At 54.5% G+C, this 12,740-nt stretch overlaps 1 protein-coding gene across 2 annotated transcripts in view; it reads left to right on the top strand.

Annotated features, from left to right (window-relative positions):
• Positions 1-12,740, top strand: part of RPTOR (regulatory associated protein of MTOR complex 1) — a 345,465-nt gene that overhangs the window by 317,991 nt on the left and 14,734 nt on the right. For both annotated transcript variants that reach the window (XM_032616711.1, XM_032616710.1), the window contains exons 25-28: positions 4,896-5,001; positions 7,918-8,032; positions 9,622-9,746; positions 10,806-10,910. In XM_032616711.1, coding sequence (XP_032472602.1) covers positions 4,896-5,001; positions 7,918-8,032; positions 9,622-9,746; positions 10,806-10,910 — 451 coding nt within the window. The remainder of the gene's footprint in view (positions 1-4,895; positions 5,002-7,917; positions 8,033-9,621; positions 9,747-10,805; positions 10,911-12,740) is intronic.

The raw sequence follows: 12,740 nt of genomic DNA, 5'->3' as shown, positions 1-12,740 counted from the left end.
CTTGTATATCAAGCTACATATCCAAGTAATTTCCAGGAAGAGTATTTGGACTCTATTACAACTTTTCTCCGGCCTTCCTGTTTCCCTGTAGTGATACTGATTTTTGTCAGTTACAACACAGAATAATGGTTGTCAGTGCCTGAGGCAGGTGATAGGGTTCTAATTTATCAAGCCCCTTGCTGAAAAGAAGCACTCTCTCAGTAGCGAAAACTAGGATCCACGGAAATGTCCAACAGGAGGGGAATGGTTAAAAAAGGATGAAGTATTTGATACGATATTATTGGAGCTATTAAAAAATAAAGCTTTGAAATTAGTAACATAAGAAAATGCTCATGATAAAATTTCTTTAAAAGGGAAAAAAAAGCAGGACGTAAACTGGCCACAGGATGGCCATACTTTCTACACTTAGCACGAAGTACCTTTATAATCAGGAAAAAAATATATTAAAGAAATGACCCCGGGACTTTCCTGGTGGCGCAGTGGTTAAGAATCTGCCTGCCAATGCAGGGGACAAGGGTTCGAGCCCTGGTCTGGGAAGATCCCACATGCTGCAGAGCAACTAAGCCTGCGCGCCACAACTGCTGAGCCTGCGTGCTACAACTACTGAAGCCCGTGCGCCTAGAGTCCGTGCTCCTCAACAAGAGAAGCCACCGCCATGAGAAGCCCATGCACCGCAACGAAGAGTAGCCCCCACTCGCTGCAACTAGAGAAAGCCCACATGCAGAAACGAAGACCCAACACAGCCAAAAATAAATAAATAAATTTTTAAAAATAATAAAAAATAAAAAAATGACCCCAAGAGATCATTGAGGCCTGTTACAGTCAACCAAGTGTGTTGTCCACGCCAGGGTCGGCCTGCTCCTGCTGACCTGTCCGCCTGCAGACAGGACATCTCGGGCTCCTCTGGCTAAGGAAGGAGGGAGTAGGCAAACACCAGAATTTGTCCCAGGAGACAGTTCATCACTGGTGCTGTAGGTAGCGAGTTGTCCTTTAGATCTGTGGTACATACCATCTGCTTGAAAGTCAAGGGGGTTTAGTCTAATAGTAATGGAAGTTCAGTTTCGTTGATACAGTCTCCTGCTTAAGGCAAGTGTGGTCAAGTGACTTGGACTCTAGGTGGTTGGTCTGCCATCTCACTGAAACAGCAGTGACTGTAAGTCTCGGAAGCTACTTGGTGGGGTGCTGAGTGGCTGTCCTTGAAGTCTCCAGGGATGCCTGTTCTCAGTCATCTACCTGTGGGGAGAAGTGGCATAGGTAATCCAAAACATGTTTCTCTTAAACTTAGAAATGATCTTGACTTTTCCCTAAGGATTTGCTTTCCTTTCCTCAGCACCGAGTACTCAGACTCAGAGTGCAGGTGCCCTCCAGCAGTGCACGCCAGCTGACCGCGGGGGGAGGCTCCACAGGCGAGGGCTGTGGTTTGTGGGGACCTCTACTTACGTGTTCACGTGTTTCACTCAGATGCAGACCCACAGCCACCACTGGAAAAGGCGAAACAAAGCTGCAGGGGCAGAGAACAGAGGGCAGGGTGTTGGGCTGGGGCTGGGGGGAGGGCTTGACTACAGAGGGCACCTGGCAGTTTGAGGTGTGGGGGACTGTTCAACATGCTCACCGTGGTGGTGGTTACATGCTGTGCCCAAAAGGGTGAAATTTAATGCACGTGAACTGTATCTCGGTCACCCTGATGCTTCACAAGGAGTGTGGCCTGATGATGAAAATGCCCATAGTTGGGTATCAGTACCTGCAGTGAACTCTGATCTGCACTTCAGAGCTTTGTCCTTGGCAGTCAGTGGTCTTCACCCCTTAGATGTCATGCCCAGAGGTGGCGGGTTGAGCCGGGTCAGCCCGCAGCCAGTGCACACCCTCCCGGTACTGCTGACCCCCGTCATTGTTTGGGGAGGGTGTTTGTTATTAAACGAGGTGAGAGGCAAGCGCAGAGGTACTCTGTCCTGCCACAGAGCTCGGCTTTGTTTCTGGTGGGAGCCCAGGGAGCTCGGTGTCTGAGAATTTAGCATTGACATCATGAGCCCCCCCAGGGGTCATGCTGCAATCGTGATAGTCACGTGCCTGTCATGAATTTTATCCCGTGCGCTTGAACCTCTTTAAATTCAGAGGCATTGAGGGTAAGACCCAGCCCTGTGATTCACAAATTCATCATATGAGAACCTGCTCCACGTGGAAATGCCCGCCCTCAGGCTTCTGCAGACCCTCTGGTCTTCCTTTGTTCCCAGGCCCAGCCTGCCCCAGTGACAGGCGAGGAGCGAGGGGGACACCCTCACCAGCTGTCAGCCTCCAGCTCCTCAGGAGGCTCCAGCACCGTAATTGGTTTCTGTTTGAGGAAAAGCCAGGAGGTGTTAGGAATTCGAGGAGTGTCGTGATCCTAATCATGTAACACTATTTCCCACACCCACGTCCCTCCAGCTCTGCTTAGAGGAAAGCGCAGCACAGTGTGGGTCTGGGCTTTTGTTTCATCAGAAGCTTTTGTTCAGCCTGCAGAGCCATGGGGGAGGGGAGGAGCACATGAGCAGATGATTAAGAAAGGCTGAGTGGGAAATCGTCTGTCTGGTCCCTCCGTACATCCTTGTCCATCCCGGCCGGCCAACGCCGGCTGCTTCTCATGGCCTCTTCTGCTCTCTTGTCCTCTCCTCGTCTCACTCCACCCTCGCCTCCCACACTGTCCCACTGCTCTCCGCCCCTGCTTGTCCTAGTACTTCATGGCGATTATCCCCAAGACGATGCGTGCACTGGTTCCTGGGCTGCGGTTTAGTTCAGTTCTGCAAGTCCTCCTCTGAGCTCAGCAGAGCCTGTATGCCCGTGGGACTGCTCCCGGGGGCGCCACGCTCTGCTGCTTAGGACTCAGGCCAGGGCAGTGACGCCTGGCTGTGCCGTGGATGTCAGCCTGTCTGTGTCCCCAAGGCACGTGTGGCCACACTCCCATGCGCAGCTGCCTCCCGTCCCCCTTCCTTCCTCCCACCTGCCCCCACCATGGGGAGTACAGTCCAGAACATCATGCCTGCCTGCCCCACTCCCTTCCTGCTTGTCTAGACCCTTCCTCTAATTTATTCCCGCAGAAACGAGAGATCTATTCAGGTGCAGTCTCAGTCTTTTCATGTGGGGTTTTCTTATTATTGTTCTACGTTATTGGTTATTTGTTACTTGTTTTCAAATAATCTCTGGATTGTCATGAAACAAAACCAACTGGTAAAAACCCACCGTCTATCCCAAGTACCTTTGTGGGGTTATGTCTACAGCACTAACTGTGCTCTGGAAGCTCTGGGTGACTTTTCTTCGGTTGTCTCTGTGTCAGGATATCTTTGCTGTTTTGCTGGGTGTAGTTTTGTGATTTTTAAGAGAAAAAAAGGAGTGTAGCAGTGAAATGCTGGAACACAGAGGCCTCGGCACCTGTACACAGGGACGAGGTGAGGTTTGGGGTTGTTCATTTGTGATCAGAGATAACACAGAGCATTCTAGGAGAAGACACAAAAGTGCTCCATGACCATTTCATGTAATAACTGCCTCCTCTACCTGTGGGGAGAAGTGGCATAGGTAATCCAAAACATGTTTCTCTTAAACTTAGAAATGATCTTGACTTTTCCCTAACGTGAGCTGAACTCTCCGTGTAGACGTCACCTCATTTCTCAGCCACACTTACACATGGGCACATGCACATGACCACGTTCACTGTCCTTCATCCTGATGCTTTCTCCAGGATGAATATGGGCTCCTTCTGCCTGTGTGGTGTTACCTGGCTGAGTACAAGGCTGGTTAACTCAGCTAAGTGGAAGAAGGGTTTTTCCTAGTTTACTTGATTCCTTTTGTATTTTGGGATTTTACAACTCTGAGTTTTCAAGCAGGGAACCAGAGTTAGCCAGATTGACTATGTGATTTAGGAGATACATCTTTTTTACATGACAAGTGATAGTTATGAATAAAGTAGACTTAAATCATAACTTATTATTTGCTAAGTGTGGCCCTCTCCTAGGCACACCCATCCGTAGCCCACATGCACACACGCCAGCCATGAAGCAAGAAGGGCCCTTATCCAGGAAAGGGGACTGTTCCACAGCATCCATATACTTCACGTGCAGATAAACTCCGTCTCTTGAAAGCTGATTAGGGAGGGCAGAAGTTCTCTGGCATAGGGTCGAAGCTCCTTCCTCAATCTCCACCTGTGCGGAATCCGATGCCAGCTTCACCCTCTGCTGCATTAGGTGGAGTGGGGCGGGCAGCACCTCCCAGAGAAGGTCCCACCCTCAGGCCCGGCCTGCCTCTCTCAGCTGTCACGGGGTAGCCATGCCCTGGCTGCTGTCCTCTGTCACTTCTCATGAGCTCGTTCATCTTCTAACCAGATGCCTCTGTTCCCTTTGGCATCAAAGAATAAAAGCAAAAGTCTCTGAGCACAGCCCATCTTCTTCCGATTTTGCATTTAAGGGCAAGGAGCAAATTTAGTGTCTGGCACAGCAGGGCCCTTTGTGTCCCCTCCTTCGGAGAACACCCAGCCCTTATCCCTGAATCTCCCCTCAAAATCTGTCTGCTTTGAAAGCAGCCCCCCTGCTGCCCTGTCAGAGTGCGACGACTTCTGGCTTCCACCATTGGGCCGTCGTGGGGGCAGGGGTTTCCTAAGTCTCCACTCCGCATCCCCGCGCCGGCCAGCCCTCCCCCCACCCGGTCCCAGGTCTCAGAGCCTCTAAGCCCAGCGGGCAGCAGTGAGTGGCACTCCCAGCATAGAGAGGGAAGCTGCTTCGGGGATCCAGTGACCAACCTCTGACTGTAATGCTCTGCTCTAGCCTGCGGTAGGGCACTGGACACTGGGCTGACCAGAGAACCCAGATTCTTTAGCACCTGCGGAGGACGAATCCTCTTATCTGGAAATAATTGTTTTTTTATTGTTGAAGATCCCAGAAGAGCATGACCTGGAGAGTCAGATCCGCAAGGAGCGGGAGTGGCGGTTTCTGCGAAACACCCGCGTCAGGAAGCAGGCGCAGCAGCTCATCCAGAAGGGTAAGCAGTGTCCCCAGGGGCCACCGCGGTTGTTGAGCAGGCGCCCAACCGCCCTTGTGCAGGGGAGAAGTGAGGCTGGCAGAGATGCTCGAGGGAGGGAGGAGTGCCAAGGTGGGGGCACCATCCGCCTGCCTGACAAAGCCTGGTCCCGGGAGACTCTGTGCCTTTGCCCTCAGGGAGACTTGGAAGCTCTCTGGGATCATCGTCCAGGGAAGCTCCTGTCTTGACTGGCAGCTTCTGGACAATTGTGTCTTCTGCCTTTTGTCGTTTCCAGAGAGGAAGGAGCAAGCCCTCCGCAGGCCCTGGGGTCCACGGCAGAGTGGGCCTGTGTCCTCCCCATGGGGACAGAAGACAAACACCAGGCCCTGGCTGTGTTTACCTGGACCCCACCAGGCCCCCAAATAATCGCTCTCTATCACCCAAAGCTGTGTATCAGTCACATTTTGACCAAACCTTTTACTAAATTTGCCAACAGATGCCCAAACCGCCCACTTTGCATGCCCCCCAGCCCCACCCCCCGGTGAAGTGGCAGTGAGCAGCGTGGACAAGTGCTGCTACAGGGAGGGCTGCTGGGCCGCGGGTCCCCCTCATCTTGGCTGCAGCAGCCCCCCAGGCACTGAAGCAGGGTGGGAGGGGGCAGCTGAGGGCCTCCACCCTGTGATCAGAACAGGGACAGAGTACTGGGGCCCTCACCATCCCCCAGAGACGAGCCTCTCTCCTCTCCCTCTCCCAGCAGTACAGCCCCCGCTGGCCCGGGAACCGACCCAGTCCCATAGCTGTGAGTGCACAGGGCGTGGGCTGGTCTTTCGGCTCTGCCTGAGCCCTCATTGCTGGGCCAGCTTCAGGCGGTGGACTGACCCTGCCCAGGTACCGCACAGAGCAGATAAGCAGGTTCTTAACGCTTCTGTTGAATTATTGTCGTGACCCTGCCTCCCTGTCCTGTCAAATTCTCTTGATTATTACCGGTTACTTTTTAAAGTTGAGGGTGAGAACCCATGAGACCGTCCCTGCCTGCAGGCAGCCTGGAGTCGGGGTCTCGTCCCTGGCCCGCCTGCCCAGGCCCATCGCACTCCTTGGCCCACTGAGCACTTCCAGAAGCAGCGCTGTTTCGGAAGCACTTCGGCATGTGTTCACAGTGCTCTCCATGAGATGCTCGGGTCACGTTTCATTAATGTGCGGTCACTTCTGCTAAAACCAATCTTGGTTGTTTGTAACTCGCCTCTATGAAAGCACTGTCGCAGCTGGATGTAAAGCCTCTGGGGATGTGGAATTCAGAGTCTGCAGCTTTCTCCAGGAGAGAGCGAGCTGCCCAGCATGATAGAAGCTCTCCGCATGATGGGGTCAAGGGCCTATTTTCTTGGAAGTTGGTGGTTCTTTAGAACCCCAGGCCTATGGACGGGGACAGCAGAACAAATTGGTTTCCCTGTACCCACGGGCGCAACCTGGGAGCCAGTCTGCTGCGTGCAGTCGGACATCTGAACGGGGTGAAATTAGAGCCAGCCACTCGAGAAACAACTAGGTTTTCCAGACAAAAAAGAAAAAAAGTATCTCTGTAAATTAGGGTCAGGGGTTCTCTTTTGCAGTCTTTGTGGAAAAAAATAGGTCTGCTTGTCAGACACACACCGAGAGGAACTGCTGAGCCCCTGAAAACCTTAGCAAGTGAGCTTGCTGATGGGAGCATCACTGCCGGTGGACGTGGGCAGGGAGGACAGGGCCGCTAGTGAGTCCACAGCCTCCTCTGCTGCCTGCCGCACTCAGAGCCTGGACTCCTCATGAAGTTGTAGTTTTATCTGAGGCCAGCGGTGTGCTGGGAAGGCTGTGAATGGTAGAAGTACGGGAATCACACCTGCGGGCTGAGCAAAGTCACCGGACAAGTCAGCGAGGCCCCAGAATACGAGCTGGGAAAGTTAATGCTGCCTTTTCTATCCATGACCCCTCTGGCCACCCCCCATGACACCATGACTTTGCCATCATACATGGATCTCTGCATGTCTGCAGAACACCTGCAGTGACTCAGGACCTGGGTATCCCCTCATCTTTCCTGGGTCAAATCACGCCTCTGTCCTGGGGAACCCATGGCTGTGGGGGAAGGCACCTCTGGGCAACAGTTAAACCCTCTGGGACCTGTTTGCCTGTTAGTTTAACACTGTCTTGATTGTTGAGTGGTTTTCTGTGTTAGTTGTTTTAGCAAAGGGAGGCGGAAAAGGACTGAAATTGTGGGTGACAGTAGCTCACCCGGCCGGCGCCAGGTTCACAAAGCGTGAGCAGCTCCTCTGTGTCACCCAAGACTTGCGTCCAGCCACTGAGGAGGGGGTGACTCCGGGGCCTGAGTGCCATGAGGGCTGCTCACCCTCTACGAAGTGCAGGGAAGAGGGGCCACCACGCCTGGCTCCTCTGCAGAAGCCTGTGTCATTCTCCAGAAATGTGTGTGAACCTGTCAGATGCTCTTAGCAGTTTTATCCTCTTTTCGTTGTTCTTCTAAAGCTCCTTCAGGGCCACGAGGGTTTTTTCCCAAGTGGCTGTATTGGGGCCTGTTGGACAAATCCCCGTTCACATCCTTGGCTGGATTGCAGACAGCGATGGCCAAAGCGAGGCTTCAGCCTTGGGTCTCAGTTACGAATCTCAGCCTTACTGAGCTTTATTCCAAAATCTTTGGTGCTCTTTTCCTAAAACCTTAACCAGTGTGCACTGATCTGAGTATTGCTGACGGGTTGTCGCAATTATATATCAAATGCTAGCCATGTACAAGCAGAGGCAGGGCCCTGCTGTCAGAAACCCACCCGTGCGCTGTAACCCCTGCTTTCCTCTGGGCCCCTCCAGGTCCCCAAACATTAGGGACTGGTGTCGGCCTTGGTAAAATACATCATTGACATTTGCTGCAAATTGAGACCCATAGTCGTGTGTTTCCCTTGGCAGGTATCACAAGGCTGGACGACCAGATATTTCTGAACAGGAACCCTGGTGTCCCCTCCGTGGTCAAGTTTCACCCCTTTACGCCGTGTGTGGCCGTCGCTGACAAAGACAGCATCTGGTACGTGGGGCACTTGCAGAGCTGGCCTTTCAGCTGGAGAACAGGTAGCCCCTGGGGGGTGTGGGCAGGATACCCCTGCACCCTCCTGGTGTGGAAGCTCCTCAGCCCGGGCCTTTGGGCTGTTTCAGGGTGGGGGTGGGGGCTGGAAAACTTGCAGAGAGACGTCCCTCCTCCTGGTGTTGCCCGCGCCCTCCCAGGGTTGCACTTGGCCACGTTACCACGGGTGTTGCAGAGGCCTGAGCACGGTTATGTGTGGGCCGGGACGGGAGCTTCTGGTACGAAGATGGGGCCATTCCTGTGCAGTGAACAGACACCAGTGCACAGGGGCTCATCAGGATCCCACAGTGACAGGACATGTGAGGAACCCGCTTGTGTGCAAGGGCAGCAAGTGTGTGAAGGGAAAGTGTCAGTAATAAGACACCATGTTAATTCATAGTGACCATTGCCCTTATGTCCCTGAGAAAGCGCTCACTTGATGGGAGAGAACCATGGACGCAATTCTTTTTATAGCTGATAAAATGGATATAATTCTTTTTTTTTTTTGGCTGTGTTGGGTCTTCATTGCTGCACACGGGCTTTCTCTAGTTGCGGCGAGCGGAGGCTACTCTTCGTTGTGGTGCGCGGGCTGCTTCTCATTGCAGTGGCTTCCTTCATTGTGGAACACGGGCTCTAGGCACGCGGGCTTCAGTAGTTGCGGCACATGGGCTCAGTAGTTGTGGCTCACAGGCTCTGAGCACAGGCTCAGTAGTTGTGGCACACGAGCTTAGTTGCTCCACGGCATGTGGGATCTTCCCGGGCCAGAGATCAAATCCGTGTCCCTGCATTGGCAGGCGGATTCTCAACCACTGCGCCACTGGGGAAGCCCAAAATGGATAGAATTCTTACCCGTTTCTTATTCCTCTCCTTTTTTTATACATAACATAAAATTTACTGTCTTCTCCGTTTTTAAGGCTGCAGCTCAGTGGCATTAAGCACATTCACCTTGTTGTGCAGCCATCACCACTGTCCGTCTCCAGGCCATCGCCCTAAACTGAAACTCTGTCCCCATGAAACACTGACTCCCCCTCCCCACTTCCCAGGCCCAGCACCCCACACTCTATTTCCTGTCTCTATGAATTTGTCTATTCCAGGAACCTCATATAAGTGGAAGCATCTAGTATTTGTCCTTTTTTTGACTGGATTATTTCACTTAACAAAGCAGGTGTCAGAACTTCCTTCCCTTTTAAGACAGAATAATAGTCCATGTGTATGGACCACATTTTGTTACATCCTTCCTCCATTGATGAGCATTTGGGTTGCTTTTATCTGAGGCCAGCGGTGTGCCAGTGTATACCCAGAGGTGGAATCCTGGCCAAACGGTAGTTCTGTGTTTAGTTATCTTGAAGAACCACTCTTGTTTCGCATGGCAGCTACACCATTTTATGTTCCCACCAGCAGGGCACAGCGTTCCAGTTTCTCCACATCCCTGACAACATTTGTCCCTTTCTGTGTTTTTGCTGGTGGCCGACCTGGTGGGTGTAAGGTGGTATTTCCTTGTGGCTTTTGTATTTCCCTGATCACTAGCCTTATTCCTCTCTTATTCCCTGAAGTTTTTGGGACTGGGAGAAAGGGGAGAAGCTGGATTATTTCCACAACGGAAACCCTCGGTACACGAGGGTCACGGCCATGGAGTATCTGAATGGCCAGGACTGCTCACTCCTGCTCACAGCCACAGGTGAGTGGGGTTTGTGTGGTGGGGACCTAAACCCCAATGCAGAGGTGGTGGGGGACAGATGCAAGACCCCAGCATGAATTGGCACAAAGCTTCCTGTGACCTCGATTGTTTCTTCTGGCAAAGGGGACTAACCGCTCCCAGGTGGAGGCCTCCATCATTAAAGGCACACCCATGGGGAGAGGTCCTGCTGGCAGCCCTCCCCAGGAAAATAAAGTCCAGCCCCGGCCCAAAGCCAGCCCCCTGGCAGACATCAGGCAGGGAGGGGGAGAACGAAAACCCAGGGTGGTGCGGGCAGCCAGTAGGGTCAGTTGGGGGTTTGAGGACAGATCACACTGAGCCTCTCTGAGCGCCAAAGAGGAGGCAAAGAGGGTGATTCCCCGGGCGCAGAGACACAGCAGAGGAACCCAGGGCCCTTCAGGAGTCGGATCCCAGTGGAGGTGCAGCACGAGACTTCACTGCTCAGCAGAGGTCAGGCAAGTGTTTCCCAGCGTGTCCCCAGATGACCTCATCCTCCCTCTGCAGCTTGAGGCAAGGTCATCCTTGAGGGCCTCGTGTGAAGGGCTAGTGAGGCCAGAGAGCAGGGTCCTGGGGGCAAGCAACACCAGGAGGAAGGAAGGAAGGACAGACGGACAGACAGCCAGGTGGTAGACCCACACACTCAGGCCCACCTGGCTGCCCATCTGCCGGAGAACACTGGGGCCTCTGCCCCGTTCTGAGCCTGGAGAGGCAGGAGGAACAACCCGCCCATTTCCTGAGTCTCGTGTGAGGGGAGGTGGGGAGAGAGAGGCCCTGAGCACCGTTCCCTTGAGACTGCCTCTTCTTGGCAGGTGATCCCCTCGGGGGGGATCGGGAATGCTGAGGCGGAGGCACAGCCCTGAAGCCCAAGGTCAGGCCAGAACAGGCCTCACTCTGCCTCTGATAAGCTCCTCGCCAGACGAGAGACCCATCTGTCCCTCGGGCTGGGCAGCCTTTGTCCTCCTGTGCCTCCGGGGGAGGGCCCTCCTCCCCTTCCCAGAGCAACCAGGCCTGCATTTGAATATCCTCTCTTGTCTCCCCAAGATGACGGTGCCATCAGAGTCTGGAAGAACTTTGCTGATTTGGAAAAGAATCCAGAAATGGTGACGGCCTGGCAGGGGCTCTCCGACATGCTGCCCACCACCCGAGGTGGGTGCTCCCCGGGGTCCTGCAGGCGCTCAGTCCACTAAGACTCCCCAAGTAACGACCCAGCCAGCCTCCTCCTTGGGAGACTCTGCTCACGGGTGGAAGTCCTGCCGAGCTCTGACCAGCCCACAGCCCCCATCCTTGGCTGGAAGCTCATGTTGCTTGTGAGAGCGTGGCCGCGGCAGGGCCTGGGGCTGCATTCTGTCCCCCTCGTGCCCAAGTTAATCGCCTCTCGGTGATGAGCACACAGCAGGCGCTCCAGTTGTGTCTGGTCCTACGGGGGAGGCCAGTGCGCTGCCTGCCTGCCCTGGGCTGACAGAGGCACGGCTGCAGCACCCACCGGCCACTGCTGTGCATGCTGCCTGTCGGTGTGCATGGCTGCCCCACGCCCAGGGTGAGAGACACCAGCACCGCCTTCCGGTCTCTGGGTCCAGGCCCATTGTCAGGAGGTCTGCACCTCTCAGCCCTGCGCTCGCTGTTCACACAGCATTAATGCGGCCGTGGGTCTGGATTTCCAGAGACACCCTCAGCCGGAGCCACCCTCCAATGTGGTCGCAAAGCCGCTGCCAGATGGAGGCCGGAGCGGCTTGCTGTCGGCCCCTCTGCTGGCCTGGGGTCTTTGCATGTCCTCGCGTGGCCGATCAGGTGCCTACATGGCTGCTTCTCTCCCCTCCGTCAGAGCACTTGTCCTAGGGAGACGCCGACCCTTGGGGGCACAGCTGGCTCCACGGCAGACACTTCCTTATGTGTTAATTTTTAAAATAGCCATGTTCTTACATTTTCTTCAGGAACAAAATGGTCATGCATACCCACCTCCACAGGACCCAACACAGCCGTTTTCTTGTTGCCTAGGCCCCTCTGGGCCCGGTCCTGGGCTAACATGGATGACAGCTGCCGTCACAGGTCCCTCTGTCTCTCTCTTGCTTTTTCCAACATTGGAGCAAAAGCCTGATCCCTGCCCTGCAGCGCCCCCACCTCCCACCCGCTCAGCCCCCAGCCCCACCTCAGGCCCACCTCAGTGCTGCTGGCTGCGGCAGAGCAGGTGGCTGACGGCCTCCCCGTGGCTCTCAGGTGCTCACGCTCACAGGTTTGTTTCACTGCGGGACACGCTGGACGAGTTGAATCGTGGTTTTCAGTCCTTAGCTTCCTGCTGCCGTCCAGCAGGACGGGACACACCCCAGGCTCCCGCCGTTCTGCAGACCCCTGTGCGGGGAAGGCAGGGGCTGGTCGAGAGCAGGGTCAGCCTCCCGGCAGGGCCAGAGGATAAGAAAGTGGGGAGCCCACTGGCAGCCCAGTGGATACACTGTTGTCTAGTTTATTCCTCTTGCAGCGGCCTACCTACCTGCCGCCCCCAAATACCTGCCACCACCAAGTGATGTGTCTGTGGTTTTTTACCCGCAGTGCCACTTGCCTTTGCTCTAGTGAAGGCGAGAGCAAGGGTGGGCAGCATGCAGTTTGGGAGCGGGGCAGAGAGTCTAGCTGGGAGGAAAGGAGGCTGAGGTGACAGCAGTACAGTCTCAGGGCTCCCCTGCACTTGTCTCCCCCAGATGTCACCTGTGTGTGGAGAGCTGCTCCTGGCCCAGGTGTGCACTGCAGCCCTAACTTGAGAGTGGTTCCACTGCTGTAGACATGTTTGCTACAGACTCCTTGCTGCTGGACCCTCTCCCTTTCCTGGGTTTCAGAAAGCCCCCCAGGAGAGGCATTGTTGCTGAGGGGTCAGGAAGCTGGTGGGGGTCTTACCTCCAGGTCCTTATCAGCAGGTGGGGTGAGGGGGGCTTTGGGCAGGCACGCAGCACTCCTTGGCGGCTAAGCCAGAGTTCATTTGGTCTGTCC

Source organism: Phocoena sinus, chromosome 20 (assembly GCF_008692025.1).
Source record: "Phocoena sinus isolate mPhoSin1 chromosome 20, mPhoSin1.pri, whole genome shotgun sequence".
NCBI classification, from domain to species: Eukaryota; Metazoa; Chordata; class Mammalia; order Artiodactyla; family Phocoenidae; genus Phocoena; species Phocoena sinus.
Note: the sequence above shows the minus strand (reverse complement) of the source record. Positions and strands in the feature narration are given on the sequence as shown.